The sequence below is a fragment of the Lonchura striata genome, chromosome 7 (assembly GCF_046129695.1).
Source record: "Lonchura striata isolate bLonStr1 chromosome 7, bLonStr1.mat, whole genome shotgun sequence".
NCBI lineage: Eukaryota > Metazoa > Chordata > Aves > Passeriformes > Estrildidae > Lonchura > Lonchura striata.
The window spans coordinates 31,974,022-31,998,185 of NC_134609.1; the positions used below are offsets into that span (position 1 = coordinate 31,974,022).

Genomic DNA, 24,164 nt, shown 5'->3' on the forward strand with positions numbered 1-24,164 from the left:
CCTCCTCCTCCTCCTCATGCTGAGCCCCCCGTGCTGCCTGGGAGCGCCGGCACGGCTCCGAGCCGCGCTCCTTCCTCCTCCTCCTCCTCCTCCTCATGCTTATCCTCCGGTGCCCTGCGCGTCCCGCGGAGCCGGGGCCGGGACCGTGCCGTGCCGGTACCGTGCCATACCGTGCCGTGCCGTGCTGTGCCATGGCATACCGTGCCTGTACCATGCCATGCCGTGTCGTACCGGTACCGTGCCGTGCCGTGCCGTGCCGGTACCGTGCCATGCCGGTACCATGACGTACCGTGCCGTGCGGTACCATGCCGTACTGCACCGTACCATGCCGTGCCGTGCCGTACCGGTACCGTGCCGTGCCGTGCCGGTACCATGCCGTGCCATGCCGTGCCGGTATCATGCCGTACCGCACCGTACCATGCTGTACCATGCCGTACCATGCCGTGCCGTGCCGTACCGGTGCCATGCCGTGCCGTGCCGTACCATGCCGTACCATGCCATGCCGTACCGGTACGTGCCATGCCGTACCGGTACCGTGCCATGCCGTGCCATGCCGTGCCGTGCCGTGGCGTGCCATTGCACGCCGTGCCGTGCCGTGCCGTGCCATGCCGTGCCGTACCGGTACCGTGCCATGCCGTGGCGTGCCATTGCACGCCGTGCCGTGCTGTACCATGCCATGCCGTACCATGCCATGCCGTACCGGTACCATGCCGTGCCGTACCGGTACCGTGCCGTGCCGGTACCATGCCGTGCCATTGCACGCCGTGCCGTGCCGTGCCGTGCCGTGCCGTGCCATTGCACGCCGTGCCGCCCCGCTCGCCGCCCGGCCCGCCCTCCCCGAGGGGAGCCGGCGGTGACGTCACGGCCGGGCCGCCCGGCAATGGGCGCCATTTTGAAACCGCGAACCCTCCCGCGGCTCCGGGCGGCTCCGTCCCGCTCCCGGCCCCGCTCCCGGCCCCGCTCCCGCGGCTCCCCCCGCCATGGCAGGTCTGTGTCCGCGCCCCAGCTCCGCGCCGGGACGGGCCGGGACGGGCCGGGGCTGGGCGCCGCGGGGCCGCGGGGCCGGGCGCAGGCCGGGCCGCGCCGGGCGGCAGCGGCGGGGATGCGGGAGCGCGGCGGGCCGGGCCGGGCCGGGCGCGGGGCGCTCCTCTCCCTCCCTCCCCGCTCGCTCACCGCCCTTTCTCCTCCGCAGTAGTGGCGAGAGCTGGAGGCGACGGCGGCGGCAGCAGCAGCGAGGTGCAGTGGTGCTTCTTGCAGGTGAAGGGGGCGATCGACGAGGACGTGGCGGAAGGTGAGGGGAGCCCGGCTGCGCGCTCGGGCGGCCGCGGGCAGCGCCGCAGCATCCCCGGCCGTGCCGGGCTGTGCCATGACTAAGCGAGCTCCCACCCCTGGAGCATCACGGAGCAGCCACGGCGCCTTCCTCCGGGTCTCCGGTGCAATCCCTGAATCCCTGGGTAGCTGGGCCTGCGGCGCCTCTGGGATCCCCCGGCCCGGGCTCACCGGGAGCCGGGCACACCGGAACGGGTCCCGCAGGGCTCGGAACGGCTCTGCAGAGGGAGACCCCGGCCCCTCCCGGGCAGCTGCTCCAGGGCCCTGCCCCTCCATGCACACGAGTTCTTTTCTTCCTCTCGCTGGGCTGAACTCGCTGTGCCTCAGCTCTGCCCGTGCTCCTTGTCCTGGCCCTGGCACCGGCCCTGCCAGCCCTCGGGGAGATTTGCAGGGCTCGGCGGGGTCCCCCCTCAGCCTTCCCTGCTGCAGCCTGAGCAGCCCAGCTGCCAGAGCCTCTCCTCAGCTCAGAGATGCTCCAGTCCCAGAAGGACTCTGTGGCCTCTCTCTCCAGTGGCTCCTTGGCTTTCTGGTCCTGAGGAGCCCAGAACTGGGCACACTTCTGGGCTTAGGATAACTGTCTACAGTTCTGGGCTCAGGATAAAAGGTAACAACAGTGATACGATACAGGGAGAGGAAAAAAAGAAACACCAGTGGAGTCTGTCAGGCTTGTCAAGTTTCGCTCTGACGCACAGAGAGTGCAGCTCTGTCATTTGTGCTGCATTGAAAAGTGCAGTTTAAAGGGTTCCTGCAGCTGTGGAGAGATTTGATTCCCACTTGTTAACGTTAGGGAGCTATAAATAGGGATATTAAGCAGGGAAAAAGGGCACACCTTCACATTTCTCTGAAACTTTCCAGGCGCTTCATGTTTTGGACAGAGTAGAAAATAAGAAATGTTTTAACTGGGAAAAGTGTTTGCTGTAGTGTGCAGAGTCTGGGTGGAGTTTTGCTTGACTCTGATGAGAAAGTTCTTTTTCTGCCCCTAAATTTCATGTGTTCTAACTGTCCAGGTTGGCAGTGCTTCTTTCGAAAGTGTGAATTAACTTGCAGGGCCTGTGTGCTCAGCTTGGGTTTGGGATTTTATTTTTATTACTGGATGCAGTAAATATTTTTCCTTGCTGCCTGCTACGGGAAATTACGCTGACAGTGTTTTCATTTTCATGCCACTTGTTTGGCATTCCATTTAAAATAATGGCCATTGGAGGGATAGACTGGAAACTGCTCGAGAAACTACACTCACTCAGTTGTTTTCTTCCTTTTTCTTCCCTCTGTATGTTTTGTAGCTTGCTCTGAAGTTCCCAGAAATGTTGTAGAAATGTACAGAAGTAGCTTGTATGTTTTTTAAGTGGTTCTTTTTTCTCAGGTCTGTCACCTGTGTGACTAAAAGCCAGTTCTCCATGAGTAAAGGATATAGTTCTGGGGACTTTTGGCTCCTGGGGGCACTTTGCTTCCCAGATAACTCCTGAGCAGCCTGGATTTACACAGAGCAGGAGAGCTCCAGGAATCGTTCAGCACCTGGTTTTGCAAAACTAACACTAAAGTTTTGTTTTCCCGTGGGAATACCAGAACTATTTACAGGCTTTGTGACTTCTTGGTTTTTTGTTTTGATTTGTGGCCTTTCCCCTCCTCTTACATTTTGCCTTGAAATTGAATATAAAAAATATGCTACTTATTTTCTAATAACTGCCCAAATTTAATTTCCTAGTAAGAGTACAAATACATGGCTAGGTTTTGGGCCTCAGTTAGGGACATATTTACTCACTGCCATCTTTTAAATCCTCTCTTACCAAACTGCACATCTAAACCTGCTTGATGGACAACTGTTGCCTTGAAATAGCCTTCAAATTACACATAAATTTTTGTGACAGTGCAAACTTGCTACTGCTGTCAATTTTTGGTCTGTTTTGTGAAAAATTAGCTCTCTAGAGGAGGAGGACACCATGAAGTTGCTGTCCAGCCTATTCCATGCAGAGTGTTTTGCCAGATTTTCTTAGGGGTTTATTCAGGAGTTGAAACTGCTCAGCCAGGCGACTTTACCAGAAAATCCGTTCTTTTACAGTGCAGTTCTATTGCACATTTTATATTCCATAGTTGTTTCTCAGGTGTCTGGCTTCATCACAAACACTGGGACAACTGTATCAGATTGGCAGCTGGATTTTCCTAAGTGGGTCATTAATACAGAAAATCACTGTCTCCTCTTTGTCTTGTCCGTGCCTTGCCTTTCCTCGGTGACTAATCCCTGACCTCTGTCCAGGCTCTGTGTCAGGAAAGAGAAGGGCACTGTTCAGTCTGACCGTTTCTGAAAGACCAGGAGAATCCATCACTTCTTGACTATGGATTTTGTAAAGGGTTGGGTAGGACTTTTCTAGAACGGAATAGTTTAGTTGGATTCGGGGGAGAGGACTGAAGGATAAAACAGATTATAAAATAGAGATTGGGTGAAAGACTTAATATTAGGGATGGCAACAATCACAATTTGAAAACAAAGCTAATTAAAGATTGTGTTGTAATTCTGTTGTTAGTGTTAACCACATGACTCCAAAACTTGCACTGATTGCCCATGGAATTTGTAATTCTTGGGTTGCTTGTTTTGTAGAAAGACCTTTCTAAATAGAGAATACAAATAATGCTGCCAGAGACTTTATCACTTCCATGGTTTCAGTGTTGAATTTGTTTTGCATGTTCAAAATTGTCCGTTTTGGGAGGCTCATTTTTTTGGCAAGTGAAGTGTAAATCTGTTTATTAAATAATGTACAGATATGCCCAAATTCCTGTGGGCAGATGTTCTGCATCTAATCCACAACCACTGCTGGATGCAGTGCTGTTTCTCCAGTTAATGATCCAAGAAATAAACTTTTTTTTTTAATTCCCCAGATATTGACTAGTATTGATTGACTGCCCTGCCAAACATCCCTTGTTACCATCACTTCAGCCAATTCTCGTTCTGCTTTTGCTGCCTGTTAGGTCCTGGGTCAGACATCTCAGCAGTTTGCCAGGAAGCAGAACACAAGGAGAAAAGACAACCACAGTCTAATAAAAACATGTTAGCCTGTAATCCTGAGTGCAGCTACAAGTAATTTAGAAATGTTCTTTAGAAATTGGCGTTACAAATCAGTGGTTTAAGACATTCTCATGTGGTTCAGGAATTCACTTGGCCTATTCTCCTGTTGTTAAAGGAAATTTGGGCACAGTTTTGTGCTTTAAAGAAAACTCTTGCAGTGGAGGTGCAGCTCTGTGATGTCTGGTTCAGTTGCACGAGGGGAGTTGCAGAATTGGTTGTAAGCTTTCATAATGTCTTTTTTCTGCAAAAACTGGAAGGCAGAGGACTAGTGACCACAGAGCCATGTGCTGCTTGCTCTCACCCTAAGTCACTGGTCATGCCTGGAGGTGACACTTGTGCTGCAGAGGGGCAGAAGGTGGGCTGTGAGCTGGGTTTGGGCTGGGTTTTTCCTTGAAAGCCAGTGCTGTGCCATGAGCAGGAGCTCCCTGAAGCCTTAGGGCTACCCCGGGCAGCTGTGGCTGCCCCTGGATCCCTGGCAGTGCCCAGGGCCAGGCTGGAGCACCTGGGACAGTGGGAGGTGTCCCTGCCATGGCAGGGCTTTGGGGCTCCTTCCAACCCAGACCAGGCTGCGATTCCATCATTATATTTTGATGAAATATGAAGCTTTGGTAACATGTAGCTTGTGAGTGGTGAAGAGTGAATACGCAGTGAGTATCAATTGCAGAGTTGTAAGTGGAAATGCACAACAAAGCAATTTGAGTAGTGGGACTACAGGAATTAGTGCAAGTCTTCCTCTCTGAGCAGTGGGAGCCACTGGATTTGTCCCTGCAGAGGGAAAAGCCTAATGAAAGATTATAAAAATCGCTATTTTTTTAAAGGATGGGAAGGTGTGAAAGCTTCAACTGAAAGAAAAATTATTTTCTTATCATGTTAAGACTTTTATGAACTCCCAATAGAAGTACACCCAAAATTGTCACAATGAGCTACTTAGAAAAAACTAACAATAGCATGAATTAATTAAATACACTTCTAGTAGGAGCAAGCTTACTGGAATTAGTCTTCCAAAGGTTAAAAAATAATACCGAGGCAGTAGGTTTGCACAAAGAGTACTGGATTGTGTCACGAATCTGAGAAACAGCCTCCAGAATTTCTCATGGCTTGTAGGGAAGGCAGGGCAGGCTCTGCAGGCACAAAGGAGCACATCTGTGTAGCTGAGCTCTGGTTTGCTGTCCTTTGGTGCCATGCTGGGCTGGCTTTCCCTGCGGTGACACCTGCAGCCTGTGCACCCCGGCTCAGAAGAAAGCTTTTTTGGGGTGTCAGTCAGGGGCTCCCCGTGTTGGGTCACAGTGGGGTTCCACTGATAGAAAACAGATTGAGCTGCGGGTCTGCCACAAGCCGGAGCTCTGGGGTGCTGTGCCCCTGCTGAGGAGTGGCTGGGGGTGCTGGCAGCCCCGGGAGCAGGGTGCTGCTGCTGTCCGTCTGTCTGTCCGTCCGTCCATGTGTCCGTCCACACTGCACCCAGCGCTCCCAGCACAGCAGCCTGGCTCTCCTGCAGGAGCCAGGTGGCTCAGCTCCAGGTATCCAGGGCACAGGAGCTGGCAGCCCCGGGAGCAGGGGGTGCTGCTGTCCGTCTGTCTGTCCATCCCTCCATCTGTCCGTCCACGCTGCGCCCAGCACTCCCAGCACAGCAGCCTGGCTCTCCTGCAGGAGCCAGGTGGCCCAGCTCCAGGTATCCAGGGCACAGGAGCTGGCAGCCCCGGGAGCAAGGGGTGCTGCTGTCCGTCTGTCTGTCTGTCCCTCCATCTGTCTGTCCATGCTGCGCCCAGCACACCCAGCACAGCAGCCTGGCTCTCCTGCAGGAGCCAGGTGGCTCAGCTCCAGGTATCCAGGGCACAGGAGCTGGCAGCCTTTCCCACACAGCTCCAAACAAGATGTTTGGAGTTTGCCATGGCTGTCAGCAGCAGCACTGACCTCCAACAGTTTCTGCTTCCCGGCTGGCCAGTGCCCTGCTCTTGCTCTACCTTAAATCTGTTCATGGATTTCAACTAGTCCCAAAAGCAGAGTTGTTTTGGACTAAGTTAAACCCTGCCAGGTGCCTAAAGGCAATTTGGCCAATTTCACAAGTGATTTGAGAATTAGGGCATAAAAAAATGGTTAAACCTTACAGATATTTTAGGTTGGCAGAGTGTTTAGTGGTGTAAGCTAAGTTTGGTCTGAGCAAAACTATATCCCTTTGGCTTATTCTCCTGATTTCTGGTACACTTCAGTCCTGTATTAACTCTTCAAAGAAATCCTGAAAGTGGAAATGTAAAAATTGAGGCTATAAGGAGGCATATTGTGAAAAATAGGCAATTTGAGTAACTTGGATGTGTATGTATATTGTCAGGAGAGTTGTTTGGCTTCCCAGCCCTGCTTCCCTCTGGCCACCCCAGCCCCTTCAGTGCAACTGCAAATCCACGGGAGTGGTTGGGAAGTGCAGGTACTGCAGAGCAGCGGTGACAAGCAGTTCTGAGGCCCTGTGTGCCTGGAACTTATTAAGCTCCAATAGGATTTTGGGTTTTAAACATTTTTTCTATTATTTGCTTCATTTCCTTTGATAATCTCTTCCCTCTAAAGAGGCTCTCTGGTTTTTGACTGATCTTGTTTGCTCCTATGATATTTTTCATTTGAGGAGTCTTTCCTGAGCTGCTCTGAAGCAATGGCTCCTCGCTGTTCTCATTGCCCACGTTTGTCACCTGTGGTCCCTCAGAATGGTCTGCTGCAAAGAGAGTTGTGTCCTTCTGATGCCGTGTCACACAGCTCAGCACAGCATTCCAGGGAGATCCCAGTGTCTGCTCTCTGAGCTGGTGTAGGAGATAACCTGTGCTGATCCCTTCTGCACTCTGCTTGCTTCCCAGGCGCTGTGGGAGACCACACAGTGCCTCCCACAGCTTTGTCCAGCCACGGGATGACTCCAGCTTTGTAGGATAACAGGCTTGGAGGGGAAGGTGTGTCACCTCTGAGCTTGAGCACAGCCACAGAAATATTCCCTCTGCTCAAATCCTACTGTCAGTGACTATCTGCCTGAGGCCAAGCCAGCCATTTCCTCTCAAATCTGGAGCCTCTGCAGAGGTTTTCCTGGGCCTTACAGAAGTTCCTGCTTTGGTCCCAGGATGGGTCCTGGGAAATGGGGCTGTGCGTTCAGACTCCTCTCTGGGGAGCAGGACAGGAGCCAGGTTTTCAGGCAGGCATTGTTCAGGCTGTGTGCTAAGGTGGTATGTTGTCCATTACACACTTGGAAAATTCTAAGTTAAAATGCCCTGGAAGCTGGATCAGCCTCCTTTTTAGGTGCTGTTAGAGAGCTGTGAGTGTTTGGTTCCTTTTCACTATGTGTCTGAGGAGTGGGTTTGTCACAAGAGACTGAGCAGCTCAGGAGGATGAGAGGCACTGGTGCTGACCATGTCTCATTAGTGCTGTTCCTGAATGCGAGCTGCAGCTGCAAATCCCTTTTCTCTAGGGTGTGCCATCAGGTAATTCCATGTTTTCTGGTCTGGGTTTTAACCAGAGCAGCAATGCACAGCCAGCTTGGGGAGGAAAAGTTCACAGGAGCTAATTTTAGGCACCTGATGTAGATGTTGTGGATCTCTTTGCATTCTCCATTACCTCAGCTGAGAGCCCGGGCGTTGATACCGGTGTCAGAAATACCGGGGATGAATCCTGGGGGGATTAAGTTAGTTTGCAGGTATAAGCTTGCTGTCTTCTCCAAATGCTAACAAAAGCTGTTCTCTGCCACCCCAGCTCCCTCCACTGCCAGCAGAGCTTGCCCAGGAGGCGTTGGAGGTTGTAAACTTCCCGGAATTCTGGCAGGAGTTGTTTGTAGGAAGGTTAGCCCTCAGCAGAGATGGTGGAAGGCTCTGAGCGCTCAGACTGGATTTGACACATCTGCCAGGGCTTACAGGGCTGTCCTGAGGCAGGCAGTGGGCTCCACCACATTACTGTGGAGCTGGATTTGTGGCCTCTGATGCCTTGGGATGGTGTTTCCTACCCATGGAAGTGATCAGTGCTCTTAAATTTGGGGGTACTACAGAACCACAGTGTAGGTGCCAGCAATCCTTTAATACACCAGCTGTGAAAGCAGCTCCATTGTAACCAAGTTGGAGCTCATTTCCAGAGTGAGGCTAAGCATGACTTTTTCTTGTCTGGAAGGAAATATTGCCAGCCTTGTATATTAGTGTGAAGTCCCAGGGATGGCTGCCCTCCCTGGTTACAGGAGCAGGATTTACACGGATGCAGAGCAAGCCCCAGCCCCACAGGAACAGAACTGGAGGGACAGCTGGACAAACCTCTGTTTCTAGAAAAGAGAAGAGAGCTTTGGGTGCTGTCCATGAGCAAGAATCTCACTGGTTTGGCTTTGCTCACCCTTTCCCACATTCCATTGGGAGTTACTCTGCTGGCATGGAGAACAGGCTGAAAGTAAGGCAGGGGGATAAGACTGGTGTTGTACACCGAAGAAGCATCTATGATATCTGATAAAAAAGCTTAGAAATCCAGAGTTAATGCAACAATGAAGAGCCTGCAGAGGTTTGCTTTGTTCTTTTCCAGAAGTTCTGAGCTGACTTGGAAGTGAAGAGCAAATGTAGGTGGGTGAAGTGTTGAGCAGAACAGGGATGGTGTGGAATTCATTCTGTGCTTTACTTGGAGGCTTGGAATGTGTTTTTTTATTTCACCTGCTTTGAGATGGTAGAGTGCTGAGGATAGTGGGTGGAAGGATTTGGGGGATTGATCTGCTTCAATTAAACATGCCTTTGGGGAAAACTTTATAATTCATACATTTATGGATAAAACAAGTACAGTGCTATTAAAGCAGGTATTTGCTCATATTCCAAATTTTGTAACTTAGAAAATATTTGAAGGCAGCTCCTCTATTTTTGTCCTGCTGTGCCCCCCCCTCCCCAGTTCTCTGTTCCCTAGAGCACATTGGTGACAGACTATTTCAGTACATCTTCTTTACCCTCCTCTCCCTGCATTTCTTGTTTCAAGCTATGGAATTTGGGTAGCGTCTGTGTTTTGGTGTGTTTCCACCCAAGATTCTGTTTGTCTGGATAGCACTGCTGGGGAATAATGGCTGTGTCAGCAGCTGGTTTGGGCAATTTTGGGAAAGAAAAATGATGTACAGATTATTCTGAGCCAATAATTGTGTGAATGCTCCAGTAGAAAATGGGAGAAGCTAATAATAACTTTTTCATTTTCTCAAACAAAATGGAAAAGTAGCTTTTGTGACTTTGAAAGAATTGTATGTGTTAAGGAGGCATTTATTCCTGCTGTTATTCCTGAGTCTCCAAGGGTAAAAGAGATCCTTGCTAGAAGGGCTTGCAGGTGGGGGTGGTAGTGGAATATTAGTGTTGCTACTAATAAACTTTCATAACTCAAGGACTTCTTCCTATCTGACTACTGAAAATGTCATAAAATTCCCAGTGAAGTCACTTCACTGACTGCTTACCTTCTCAGTTTGTTTCTTTTTCCTTGGTTTCCTGGTTCTCCAGGGTGTCTTCTAAAATCCCTGTGTATAATTAATAATAACTGATAATTGACTAGTAATTCCCTTTAAAGAAAGGTGACTATAAAACTGGACAAGTCCAAAAGCTGGTTAGTAATGTGATATTGAAGGCTGGCATAAATCCATGAAAAGATTATATTTACTCCATTATTTAGTTGTTCTAAATATTTTTTTTTTTTATCCAAGAAGGTAAATCATTATCTCTCCACTCTAGGAAAAAACTTCTGAGGGCATCATTGATAAAAGATGAAAAATGAATTTATATTGAGAAAACTGCTTAGTGTTTCTAATCACCTTCCTCATGAGAGTGGGGCATTATTGAAAGGAATTTCAAAGATAGCACATCAAGATCAATACAGGAAAGGAGTTTCCAGGCAGTCTCCAATTGCACACTCTGGAACTAATTGATATCATACACTTCAAACCTCAGGATTTTGCTATCTGCATCATAAATGCAATATTTGATGTGAGCAGGCCCAGCAGGAGCAGTGTTTGCTGAGTGCTTTGTCGGGTTTGTACTATCTGCCCCAGCCCCAGGACAGGCATTTCCAGCTCCTTATCTCACCTCCCCTTGGCTGGGGTTGTTCAGTGGCAATTATTTCTTTATTGCCACCTCACAGAGGGACTGGGGCTGCTCTGGGGGATAAGCACTGGGCTCTCTCCAGGCCCCAGGGCACTGCAGGTCCTGAGGGCTTTTCCTTTGCTCTCCTGCTTCGTGTGTCCTCGCTGATGCTGCTGCAGGGAGCAGCTGCTGCTTCTGCAGGTTCAGGAAGCTCAGCTGGAGAATTTTGGTTGTATTTTGCCCCTTTGGCCAAGCAGAGCTGCCTGTTTCAGGCTCCTGAAGTAGCTAATCCCTGAGTGCTCGGCTTGGGAAAGGCAGGTGTGCCTCAGCCTCAGCTGGATCCATGGGGGCAGCACACCTGGCAGGATGCACACGCTGGGGTGGGGTCCCTGGGGGAGGCTCAGGGCAGGGGTACCCATGGACACTGCAGGGTTAATGCCCACCGTCAGATATCAGGGATAGCTTCCCTGATATCCCTGCCTTGGGAAGCTCAGGCAGGGATATCCCCATGGACACTGCAGGGTTACTGCCCAGGGGCAGCACACACACCTAGGGAAGCTCAGGCAGGGATATCCCCGTGGATATTACAGGAATACTGCCCAGAGGCAGCACACACACCTTGGGAGGCTCAGGCAGGGATATCCCCATGGATATTACAGGAATACTGCCCCAGAGGCAGCACACACACATAGGGAAGCTCAGGCAGGGATATCCCCATGGATATTACAGGAATACTGCCCAGAGGCAGCACACACACTTTGGGAAGCTCAGGCAGGGATATCCCCATGGATATTACAGGAATACTGCCCCAGAGGCAGCACACACACCTTGGGAGGCTCAGGCAGGGATATCCCCATGGATATTACAGGAATACTGCCCAGAGGCAGCACACACACCTAGGGAAGCTCAGGCAGGGATATCCCCATGGATATTACAGGAATACTGCCCCAGAGGCAGCACACACACCTTGGGAAGCTCAGGCAGGGATATCCCCATGGATACTGCAGGGTTACTGCCCAGGGGCAGCACACACACCTAGGGAAGCTCAGGCAGGGATATCCCCATGGATATTACAGGAATACTGCCCCAGAGGCAACACACACACCTTGGGAAGCTCAGGCAGGGATATCCCCATGGATACTGCAGGGTTACTGCCCAGGGGCAGCACACACACCTTGGGAGGCTCAGGCAGGGATATCCCCATGGATACTGCAGGGTTACTGCCCAGAGGCAACACACACACCTTGGGAGGCTCAGGCAGGGATATCCCCATGGACACTGCAGGGTTACTGCCCAGGGGCAGCACACACACCTAGGGAAGCTCAGGCAGGGATATCCCCATGGACACTGCAGGGTTACTGCCCAGGGTCAGCACACACACCTTGGGAAGCTCAGGCAGGGATATCCCCATGGATATTACAGGAATACTGCCCAGAGGCAGCACACACACCTTGGATTCCTAGGCCAGTGTGCCTCTGGTGACTAAAGGCCTGCACTGAGGAATGAATGTTTTAGCTTTTCAGTAAAAGTGTGTCAGGCTTTGAAACATGGCTGCATTTGGGGATGTAAATGAAGAATTTCGTCATTGCATTAATACGACTTGTAATGCTTTTTTTGTGCTCAAGTCTTGGAACTCCTTGATTTGCTTTCCACATTACAGTGCTGGTTTATTTCTGTTCTCTTTACAGCTGATATAATTTCAACAGTTGAATTTAATTACACTGGTGATCTTCTTGCAACAGGAGACAAAGGTGGCAGAGTGGTTATATTTCAAAGGGAACAAGAGGTCAGTGACTCAAAAACAAAAGCGTTGTTACTACACTGTTCTTGTGTTGCACAGTCTCGCTTCATCTGTTCATGCCCTGAGGTTTAAATGGAGAGTTTTCTCAGAAAACCCCAAGTTAGCCAAGTTATTGAGAATGTGCCCTGTGCTGTACTTGGTAAGTTGGTCTCGTGAGGGCTCCCCTCCCCACTTCCAAAGAAAAGAGTCCCCAAAATCCAAGTGAGCTCTTTATACGTACCCAGTGTCCTCAGTGTCACTTTGCAGAATTTGGACTTTCTTCTGAATTTTTCCACTGGGTTAGGCTGATCTAAGTCACAATGCTTTGGGAGAGAATGTAAAAGAAGTTCAGAAATAAGCTGCAAGGACTATAGGATAAGGTGGTTAAATTTTTTGAAGATTTAAAACCAGTGGGGACAGGCACTTCTCCAGAAACACTTGAGTGTTTCCCATCAGGAGGATGGGAGCACTGTTCCTCCTGCACTTCCACAGCTCCTCTTCATGAGTTCAGCTGTGTGACAGTGCTGTAATGTTCCTGTGTGTTCATCCTGAGCCACATCCCTGAGCTGGGATATCCCAAGCAGCAGTGGGGATGGGAAACATCCACCAAGTGCTGAAGAGTAATTGTCATGTCTGGGAGGAATCTGGGATTGTGTTTTTCAAAAAGTCAATATTCCACATGGCAGTTCCTACCAAAGCATCTGCATATCCTGTCCTTTGAGGAGTTTAGGGGAATATGAAGGTTTGAGCATCCTCTGGGTCAGAAATACCAGAATTGATGATGGAATTTTAATTCAGCTCGTCTGTACATGAATATGGCAGATCTTTGGGTGCTGTGGGATTTCTCCAGCAGAACCCCTCTGCTCTCCTCGTGGGGCTCGGGTGATGGATGCTCCGTTAATGAACACCTGGCCAGTATTTTGCATTTTTCCTCACTGTGCTGCTGGTCCCAGCCCTGTCCCATAGGTGCCTCTCTGGTTGTACTGGGAGGCTGTGGAGCAGTGAGGTGCCAGCAGTGCTGAAATGGTACCTGGCTGCACCCACAGCTCCAGGCTCATTCATCATTTACTGGGGTGGCCCTGAGATAAGGTCAGAAGTGCCTCAGGCACAACCTGAACCTCAGCATCCTGGACCAGTTGTTCCTAAGGCAAAACCTACCTGCCACGGCACTTCCTCAGAGGGTGGGGAAAAGCAAACCCCAGGTCAGGCTGTTCACACAGGAGTTTCCAGCTCTCTCCTTGGGAACACATGGAAACTGAGGGAAGAGTTGGGGATGAGGCATGTTTCTTTTGTCATGGTCAAAACTGCAGGGAAGAATCTAAAATAAGTGTATAATGCTGGAACCTTACAATAATAACCATATTTTTTACCCAGTTTGGATTGAAGATTAGGTTAATTAGGTCAGTGACAGCTTAGGGTGGTTATACAGTTCCCCAGCCACTTGGGATTTGGGAAAGCACCCTGGAATGCTCTACATCGTGCCTTGGGCTCAGAGGACTTGCTTCACTTGCAAGCAGCAATTACTCCAACCAGATGTGTGATTTGAGAGGGAAAGCACCAAGGCAGCTCACTCTGAGTGCAGGGAGCTTCTGGATGGGGTCAGGTGAGTGGAACCTGCCCAAAATTCTTACAAATCAATGATGTGTAGGGAGTAAACGCTGAGAGTTCAGTGAGAGTGTGGAATCTCCACAGCTGTGAGACACTGCAGGCAAACTGCAGCCCTGGGGCTGGTGTGCAGCACCAACCACTGACACCTGCTTGCTCAGAAAGCCTGATAACAACTTGCCTCAAATCTGATAGTGCAAATCTGAGGAACCTTGGGACTTTGCTCTCTGTTCCTTGCTCCCACACCACCACATGAGAATAGCAGGGCCTGAAGGGTGCACAGGTATTTCTACATAAACCTACAGTTCTAAAGAGGAAGGCTGTGTGCACTGTATTGATGCTAAACTGGGTACAGTATCACCGACTGAAGATTCAAAATCCAAGAGCTGTTGTAAAAGCTGATGTTCTGATTGACAGTTTCTAGTGGTTGTTTTGTGTGGGCCATTTCTGAGGGACCCAGTGCCACCAGCCTCAAGAAATGCTCTTTTTCTTGCAGACTAAAAGCCGTCCTCTCTCTCGGGGAGAATACAATGTTTACAGTACCTTCCAGAGTCATGAGCCTGAGTTTGACTACTTGAAAAGTCTAGAAATTGAGGAAAAAATTAATAAAATTAGGTGGTTACCACAACAGAATGCTGCTCACTTCCTGCTGTCTACAAATGGTAAGGGCCCTTTATTTTGCACAAAGAACTTTGTCCTTGGAATATTGTCTCACCTGTCATACACTTGTGGATTTTTTCTGACATATTTTGGGGTTGTTTTAATGTCTTCTCTAATTACATGCAAAATATATTTTGATTGTAATGTTGGCTATGTGAATATTTAGTCTGTTTAGTTTTGGTGCATCATGGAGCATCTGTAAATGAAATTTAAAACTGGGTACATGGGTTAGTGGGAACGGTTATACTCATGTCTTAAAAGTATTTTCCAACCTAACTATTCTGTGGAAAAAACTTGCTCTTATTATCAGAGGAATGCATTATTCCTAACAGTTTGGATCAGTTTATGAGGTCATTGTGAAATCCTAAAAGCAGGAGTGACTTCTGTCTGCTGGTCTGCAATGAAAATAATTTCCTCTGATAGAAGTCTTAATAAAGCATTCTTTAAACTGTGTCATGTGAAATGCTCTGCAGGAGTCTGGGGAGGAGAGGTTTGGCCCCAGTTAGCCAAGGATCTCACCACTGGGTGAGACAAGTGTGCACTCACTGCCTGCACTGAACACTTCCCTGGTCACACCTGGCAAGTGCAGTCCTTTGGAACCCCAAAGAGTGGGGCAGATCTGATCTCTGCCTTTGGCTGCCTCTGAGCAGGTACCTGGGACAAACTGCTTCCCTTTAGGACACTTAGTGCAGGGCTGCATGTGTTTGTTGGGTTTGGTCTCTAGCCGTGGTCTCCTGATGGAGGTCACCTAATCATCCAGGGCTTCCTGGGGAACTGGGGGAATTGGTGTGTGAAACTGTCCCCAGGCAGTGGCATTTGGGTGAGTGGGAGGCACAGGGCCTTGCTGCCCAGGCACAGATTGGGATCTTGCTCCAACTGCACCTCACCTTGTGGGTGAAGAGCTCTGTCAGGGTCCTTCTGCTGCAGACAGGTCACTCCTGTCCACTCTGCTGAGTCCATATGTAGTGATTTGATTTTATATTCAATCCATTCTCAAGCATGTGAATTTTTTGGTTTTAGATAAAACTATTAAGCTATGGAAAATAAGTGAAAGGGATAAACGAGCCGAAGGTTATAATTTAAAAGATGAAGATGGAAGACTTAGGGAGCCTTTCCGAGTCACAGAACTACGGGTACGTCTCTGCTCCTTGACTTTGTGTATCTCTCTGCATGCTCTTCTTGGTCTTGTGCTACCAAATGAAATGTGCAAATCAAAAATAGCATTTGTGTCAGGTTCACTGAAAACTTTCAGGGAAAAATGGAGGTATTTCATGTTCTCATACATAAAAACTATTTAAAAAGTTCCTTTGGAAATCTTGAGGAAAACTTTCATCATTGTAATACTGTGTTTCTAAGAGTATGACTCAAAAATGGGCATAGGGTATTCTGTGCCTGGATAAAGGTGTGTTTGTTAGAGCAAGTTCCAAGCATTTGGATAACCTAATGTGCACTGGAATAGTCTTGGACATCATGCTGTAGTGCTAGGGTTAGTGCTCCAAACTTGGGATCATTGGAGCAGGAGCCCAAGAAATGAGAGGTGGGCTTGGGGTTTTTCCTGGGTTTCATGTTGTTCCACCATCAGCAAGAGCAGAACTGAGGCTGTCGCTGCTCTCAAAACCCCCTCCATGGTAGGGACTTCAGCTGGAGGCATTTCTTGGGGGTTTGTCTTGCTTTTGCCAAAGCTGAACGTTGAACAGAAGCTTTGGGTGTACAGAATGCGTTGGGAAAGGACATCCACTGCCTCCAGGGATGGACTGAGTGTTCCAATGAGAGCAGCTAAACCCAAGGACATCCCTTAGAATCCAGTGCTAGAAGGAGCTCCTGGTGGAGTTTTGGGCTCCTTAAGGCACTGTCCTGCACAGTGGGAGCAGCAGCAGCAGGAGCCTCTCCAGTCAGTCCCCTGCACTTGCTGCTGCTTTGGGCTGCAGCCCTTGCAGGCACTGCAGCCTAGGCGAAGGGCTGATGGATGAGCAAATCTGAACAAGAGCTGGCTGGAGGAAAAGCCTCACCTGGAGGTACCTTCACGTATAAAATGCTCAGGGTTTGGGGAGCCAGAGTGTACCAGGAGCTCTGGGGCTTGTTGGCAGGTTGTGTTACAGAAACACCATGCCCACGTTCATGGGGCCATGGAGGAGAAGCAGCACTTTACACAGAGACCTTGGCATGTCCCAGTCCCATTCCTGATCTTTCCCTCCTTGCACCTGTGCTGTCACACCAGGCTGGGAGCACTCTGCTTAGATAGGACAGTGCCTGATAAGAGGTAATGGATTAACTGTGGTCGTTAGTTGGATGTAAACAGGCCGGGAGATACAAACTGGGAAGGCAAGTAGGGAGCTCTGGGACAGGTCAGTCCTTGTTCCAGGAAGACAGGTTATCTTGGGCACCCCTGAGCTCGGCTGGCTGTGGCAGCAGGACACCTAGGTGTGCCTGAATTCCTGCTGACTGCTCATGAACAAGTTGGGAATTTTCTTGGAGACTGATCTTGCCAGTTTCTGAGCACTCATCCAAGGTCTGGGGACATTTTGAAGGGTTTATTTACAAACATAGCCCACGTGCTGTTGGGTGAGGCACCAAGGGCTGGCTTTGACAAGGAGGTTTCCTGATGGAAGTGTCCAAAGTCAGCATCCACGTGCTCTCTCAGTATTTTTCGTGCTCAGTGGATTTCAGAAGCGTTTAGTCACCAAATCAATACAGAAATCTGTGCAGTGCAATTAATTAATTGCCATTAAACAAGCTGGGGGTTTCAGGGCTCAGTGTTGGCGCCAGTTCTGTTTAAGGTCTTTATTGATGATCTGGCTGAGGAGATCGAGGGCGGCCTCTGAGTTGACAGAGGGTGGAAGGTGAGTGGGATGTGCATCTGCTGGAGGGCAGGAAGCTCTGCAGGGGGAACTGGACAGGCTGGATTCGTGTGCCAGGGCCGAGGGGTAGAGTCCCCATCCCTGGAGGGCTCTCACAGCTGTGTGTGACAGGGGGTAGTGATGGCCTCAGCAGTGCTGGGGGAATGGACTCAATCCAGAGGGTCCTTCCTAAGGCAGTGACCCTGTGCTGGGTGATGTGTGGGGCTCAGCAGTCACTCTGTGCTGTGTGATGTGTGGGGCTCAGCAGTGACCCCGCGGGGCTCAGCTGTCACTCTGTGCCCGCTCAGGTGCCAACGCTGAAGCCCATGGACCTGATGGTGGAGGCCAGCCCACGCAGGACCTTCGCCAACGCCCACACCTACCACATCAACTCCATCTCTGTCAACAGCGACTACGCCACGTACCTGTCTGCCGACGACCTGCGCATCAACCTCTGGCACCTGGAGGTCACCAACAGGAGCTTCAGTATCCTTGGGTGCCCTCTGCAGCTCAGCTGCCCGCCTTCAGAGCCTCTTCAGGGTTACTGACTGAGTGGGTGTTCAAAGCCAGGGCTTAAAGGGGATCCTCAAGTCTGGAGGTGGAATGCACTGAAAGCAGGCTTTGGGATGCTCAGTCGTTCCTGAGGGCAAGCATGCCTCCAGTGGAAAACTGTCAGTAGAAACATCAGAGAGGATCTGATTTCTAAGGAGAAATTGAGGAATTGCGGGAGCATCCCTAACTCGTGGAGTTCAATCAGCTTAAATGAGTTGTTGGGTATGAAAAGTGGATCCATTGTTACTGTGGATACTTTTTTCAAAGTCTGTGGTCTCCTAACCAAGTGACACTTCTCTTGAAACAAGTCTCAGGATTTTTTCATGTCAAATGATGCCATTAACTACAGAAGTATATTTGCAGGTCTTTCTGCAAACCTGTGCAACTAAAGCTAACAGAGTGCTTTACATGGGCAAAGCAGCAGTAAAATAAAAGTTCCAGGAGTACTGATGCCTAAATGGAAATTTTCTAAAGTTTTAGGTCAGGTTTTCCAGAGCTTTAGGTAAAGAGATGAGGTTTATTTGGTGTGCAATAGGAAGCAGGAGGCCTGGGGAGACTTGCTGGACTTTGATTCTTGTGAGATAATCTTTCACTCCAGGAGTCTGAAACTGCCCAGCATCTGTGGATTTGAGATGGAGAAAGCTGGAGAGGCACTTTTTAAGAAGAGCATGTAATGACAGGCCAAAGGGGAATGGCTCCCACTGCCAGAGGGCAGGGCTGGATGGCAGACTGGGAATTGGGAATTGTTCCCTGGCACTGCCCAAGGCCAGGCTGGGCACTGGGGCTGGGAGCAATCCGGTCCCTTCCACCCCAGACCATTCTGGGACTCTGACTTGTAAAATCCAGAGTTCTGCAGGCCTTCCCCCACTCCGGTACCTCACACAGGGTGGAAGGGAAGCTCTTGCCCCAGTTTCCCACCTGGCATTGGAGTGTGCAGCGTTGCAGGCCTTGACCAGCTGTGGCAGACATCGTGGACATCAAGCCGGCCAACATGGAGGAGCTGACGGAGGTGATCACGGCGGCCGAGTTCCACCCGCACCACTGCAACGTGTTCGTGTACAGCAGCAGCAAGGGCACCATCCGCCTGTGCGACATGCGCTCGGCAGCGCTGTGCGACCAGCACGCCAAGTGTGAGTGCTCCTGCCCTCCGGCCTGCCTGCCCTTTCCTGCCTTCCCTCCTTCCTGCCTGCCTGCCTTCCTTCCTGCCTGCCTGCCTTCCTTCCTGCCTGCCTTCCTTCCTGCCTGCCTGCCTGCCTTCCCTCCTTCCTGCCTGCCTTCCATCCTGCCTGCCTTCCTTCCCTCCTGCCTGCCTGCCTTCCTTCCTTCCTGCCTGCCTTCCTTCCTGCCTGCCTGCCCTTTCGTGCCTTCCATCCTGCCTGCCTTCCTTCCCTCCTGCCTGCCTTCCTTCCCTCCTGCCTGCCTGCCTTCCCTCCTTCCTGCCTGCCTTCCATCCTGCCTGCCTTCCTTCCCTCCTGCCTGCCCGCCTGCCTGCCTGCCCTTTCCTGCCTTGCATCCTGCCTGCCTTCCTTCCTTCCTGCCTGCCTTCCTTCCCTCCTGCCTGCCTGCCTTCCTTCCCTCCTGCCTGCCCGCCTGCCTGCCTGCCCTTTCCTGCCTTGCATCCTGCCTGCCTTCCTTCCTTCCTGCCTGCCTTCCTTCCCTCCTGCCTGCCTGCCTTCCTTCCCTCCTGCCTGCCTGCCTGCCTTCCTTCCTGCCTGCCTGCCCTTTCCTGCCTTCCGCCCTGCCTTCCCTCCTTCCCTCCCTCCCTCTGGCCATGGGGTCCTGGCCTCCCTGGGGCATGCCAGGGCCGCAGAGCTGGGCAGGTCTCAGCTGTCTGGGCACAAGGGTACCCAGAGGCACCACCTGGCTGCTCCGTGCCTCCTAAATGACAGGAACGAGTGCTTTGGGCACAGTGGCACCCCTCTGCTGGTCACACTCAGGCTGGCTGCCTCTCGAGGTATCTGCTCACCCCGTGCCACTTCAGGGCAGGTCTTGCACCTCTGTGCCTTGCAAACTGGGCTGATGCTGCCAGAATCCCTGTGGCCAGTGCAGCTGCTGGGTTAGGCTGAATCCTTAGGAATACGCCCTGGAAGCTTCCAGGGATGCAGGGTGGCTGCTCCCTCAGCTGCTGAGCCACCAAAGCTCGAGCAGGTGAGGAAAGAACTTTGCTGTGGAAGCCGTGAGGATCCTGCCCGGGCCTTGCACCCAGCCACGTGTTCCTGTTCCCTGCTGGCAGAGCTGAGCTCTTGCAGTGTGCCCAGCCTGGGGTGCCTGCCACACGGACACTTCAGGCCAGCTTCCTGCAGTGCAGAGAGGGCTTCCTTGGTGCTAGAGGGAAATACCTGTGCAATGGGCAGTGACCAACACAAGGCCACGCCACTGATCTGGTTCAGTGTTGCATTAAATTACTTAAAAGCACTTTAATTTTAACTGCTTATGACTGAGTCACATCCTGCTACAAGGGTTCTGTCAAAAATGAGCAAGATCTGGATAGCGTGGGTCAGGAAGCTCTGATTTCAGAGGATGACTGGTGGATCTAAACAACACAGGTGTTGATCTGCTCTCTAAAATCACACAAACTGTGTTGCACATGTAGCTGCTCACATTTCAGGGTTTGTTCAGTACAGCTGTGGTTCAGAGCTAAAGAAAAGTCCATGGTGCAGTGGTCTCCTGGTGTTCAGCTTGCTGCTGTTCCTACCTGCTGCTGTTGTGGCTGATGTATAGATCAGGTGTGATGGCTTCAGTACCCACTACTGCTTGCTGCTCTGGCTGATCCCCAAGACTTCCGAGTTGTGGTTTGCTGGTGCTGTGCTCCAGTTGAATGTTGGAGACGGACATCTGGCACTCTAGTTACCTGGAGCACCACAGTGCTGAAAAGGAGATTATTTCTGAGAGGTGGCAGACAGCAAATTCCTTCAAAAAGAAACTAGTCACTGATTTAAAATTCTCCAGTACTGAAAACATGGAAGCCGTAAGAGCTGGCATTGGTTTCATGTGGAACTGTGTGTTCTCTCTGCAGTTTTTGAGGAACCTGAAGATCCTAGCAGCAGATCATTTTTTTCAGAAATAATATCCTCGATATCTGATGTGAAATTCAGCCACAGCGGGCGGTACATGATGACAAGAGACTACCTGTCAGTCAAGGTGTGGGACATCAACATGGAGAACAGGCCCGTGGAGACGTACCAGGTAGAGCAGCCCCAGAGCTGAGCTGTCCCTCCTCCCCGTGCCCCGTGCGTGTCCAACGCGTGTCCCTGTCCCCAGGTGCACGAGTACCTGCGCAGCAAGCTCTGCTCCCTCTACGAGAACGACTGCATCTTCGACAAGTTCGAGTGCTGCTGGAACGGCTCCGACAGGTGAGGGGCTCGGGCTCAGCACCACGGGGGTGCCAGGGCTCCCGGGCACTGAGGGCACAAATCCGCCGGGGCGGGCACTGCCAGGGCTGTTCCTGCCCCCCTGCCCAGGTGAGCCCCACCTCCAGAGCTGGCTCAGAGGGACCTGGAGCTGCTACAGAGGATCCAGAGGAGGCACCCAGTGATCAGAGGATGGAGCAGCTCTGCTGGCAGAGCTGCACTGGAACCTGCAGGGGAGAAGGGTGGGGTGACCTCGGGGTGGCCTCACGGGGCTGGAGGAGCCACAGGAAGGATGGAGAGGGGCTGGGGACAAGGGATGAACGACAGGACACAGGGAATGGCTCCACTGCCAGGGGCAGGGCTGGATGGGAGATTGGGAATTGGGAATTGTTCCCTGGCAGGGTGGGCAGCCTTGTCACAGGTGCCCAGAGCAGCTGTGGCTGCCCCTGGATCCCTGGCAGTGCCCAAGGCCAGGCTGGACACTGGGGCTGGAGCAGCTGGGACAGTGGGAGGTGTCCCTACCATGGCAGGGGGGGACTGGGTGGGATTTGGGGTCCCTTCCAGCCCTGGCCACTCTGACTTCTGTTGACAAGGGACAAAGGGATAGAGGAGCACCAGGAAAACCTGCTTTGCTCACGTGCAGATGAACCAAGTGTAACTGCAGCTGGGTGCCAGTGGCAGGAGGGGACAGGGAACACCTGCTAAAAGGAAGGTGCTGCACTGGAAGCAGTGCTCACGTCCCAGAGGATGGAGCAGGTGTCCAGTGGAGAGGAGAGGAGAGGACTGGAATGCCATGGCCTGGTGATGAACGGGGTCTGATAGTCACGTGTAAGACTGAGAGGAAGGGGTGGATTTTATTTCTAACAAGATCTGCCTTCTTTTCCTTGAACCAGTACAATCATGACCGGATCTTACAACAACTTCTTCCGGACGTTTGAGCGGAACATGCCCCGGGACACCACCCTGGAGGCCTCCCGGGAGAGCAGCAAACCTCGTGCCATCCTAAAGCCACGCAAAGTGTGCACGACCGGCAAGAGGAAGAAGGACGAAATTACCGTTGACAGTCTGGACTTCAACAAGAAGATTCTGCACACAGCGTGGCACCCCATGGAGAACATCATCGCTGTAGCTGCCACCAATAACTTGTATTTATTCCAGGAAAAGGTTAACTAAAGATGGCTGCCCGCGGACAGAGTCTCGTCTCACATAGTTCAGCTCAGTTGTTTATCTGTAACAGAAGGCCTTGTTGTCCTGTCAGTGAGGAACATTGATGCACTTACTTCCCTTGAGCTGTTGGAGAGCATCTGGCCTGGCTTTGAGTTCCTGGTGTGGTTCTGCCTTCGGTGGGGTGGGAGCGTCCACGCGGCTTTCGGGGAGGACCCTCCGAGGCAGAACTGGTGGACAGTGCTCAATGAGGCCAACACTCAAAACAAGTGTATTTATTGATGTCTGAGCCTTCCTTTCCAGTTTATAGACCAAAAAATTTAACACCTGAGAAGAAAAAGTTGTCACAAAAGTGTAATTTCTCTCTCTCGCTCTCTCTGCTGTAATATTTGGGCCTTTCAGAACATTTCTCGTGCTTGATGCCTGTCCATTCCTGCTCGGGCCCGGGCCAGGGCCTGCCCTCGGAGCTCTGCGGCAGGGCTGGAGCTGGGGTCCAGGCAGGTGTCCGTGGCTATTTACTCACCACCTGTACCTATAACCACGCCTCCTGGTGGAAACCACTTAATAAATAACAGCCTATCAAACGTGTTCTTAGAGCTGGAGGGATGTATTCAGTCTTCTTTTTGTATTGCATGTCCTGAGCTGGTGCAGAACAGTTCTGGTGGCACCTCTGACAGGGTTTGCCCCAAAACACCGAGTTTTTGGCACACTAATACGAACTTTTTTGTGTAGTATTTCAGATTCTGAATTTAGAGTTTCATTGGCATTGTCATAGAGTTGGAGTTGCACTGGATTTGTTGTCAAAGGCTCTGTGTGTGCCAAGTAGGAGATGGAAAGGGTCCTAGAAACATCCACAGCCTTAACCAAGTGTCGGCCTTGCACGGAGGGAACCAAAACATCGACACCTTCTCTGCTCTGAGGATAAACGTGCAGCTTCTGGTGCATCTCGCCCTCAGCCAGAGACAGACCTGACGTGCATTATGGTTTTTAACATTTTCAGTATTTGTCACAAAGGGAACAGTTTATTTTAAGTATTTGGCGTAGAATCTTGCATTTCCCCCTGCAGTTCCAGAGCCACTCCGGGCTGTGCTGCAGCAGGGCCGGGCTGGGCTGCCCAGGGAGGGCCGGGCCGAGCCCCGGCTGGCGGGACAGCAGCTGCTGGAGCTCTCCTGCTCACCTGTTTTAAGCCTTAGGTACTGTTTCTTTCTTTCTTTTTTTTTCTTCCAAAGAGGCCTAAATCACATCCCCTTCCCCCGGCTGAGCCCGGGGCCGTGTCCAGCAGCCCCCAGCAGCCAGGGGCTGCACTGCCAGGTGCCTGCAGCCTGGGAACTCCTTCCCAGAGCCCCAAGCCTTCCCCCAGCCAGTCCCAAGCGTGGTTACACTCCGTTTTCCCTGGAACAAAGGCGTGTTCCGGTCCCAAGAGCAAACCGTGGCCGTCCCGCCCCTCCCGGTACCGCCCCCCGAGCCACTGGGTCCCAGGAAGGTGGGAAGGACAAGCCTGAGGTTCTCCAGGAAAGGTTCGGCTCAGCCTGGCCTGTCCTGTGCGTTGGTTGTGACACTTTGGAACTCTGGAGATGTGGAACTAGGGGGTCACTGAAGCGTTGATCCGACCGCGTTCCCAACGCCTGCTCGAGCCGATCCGTGGGGTTGTACATAATTGTTCAGTTCTTTTGACCAAAAAGTTTAATAAATTTTAAATGTTTACCTGGCCGTGCTCCCTGTGTTTTGCAACGTTTCCTTCCGTGCCGGAGGGAATGGGCTGACGGGCCAGCCCGGGGGGTGTTTGCAGTT

At 51.4% G+C, this 24,164-nt stretch overlaps 1 protein-coding gene across 2 annotated transcripts; it reads left to right on the top strand.

Moving 5' to 3' along the window:
- Window positions 1–851: 851 nt before the first annotated feature.
- PPP2R2D (protein phosphatase 2 regulatory subunit Bdelta) lies at window positions 852–24,081 on the top strand. Of its 2 annotated transcripts, none has more exons than XM_021550067.2 (10): window positions 852–987; window positions 1,193–1,291; window positions 12,114–12,211; window positions 14,307–14,472; window positions 15,491–15,603; window positions 17,616–17,793; window positions 18,825–18,989; window positions 20,876–21,045; window positions 21,121–21,212; window positions 22,103–24,081. In XM_021550067.2, exons 1-10 carry the CDS (start codon window positions 981–983, stop codon window positions 22,380–22,382), a joined length of 1,368 nt encoding a protein of 455 aa, XP_021405742.1. In that variant the 5' UTR covers window positions 852–980; the 3' UTR covers window positions 22,383–24,081. The 2 variants fall into 2 exon arrangements, with proteins under 2 accessions (XP_021405742.1, XP_077640878.1); XM_077784752.1 differs by having other exon boundaries at window positions 853–987; window positions 1,196–1,291.
- The last annotated feature ends 83 nt before the right edge of the window (window positions 24,082–24,164 follow it).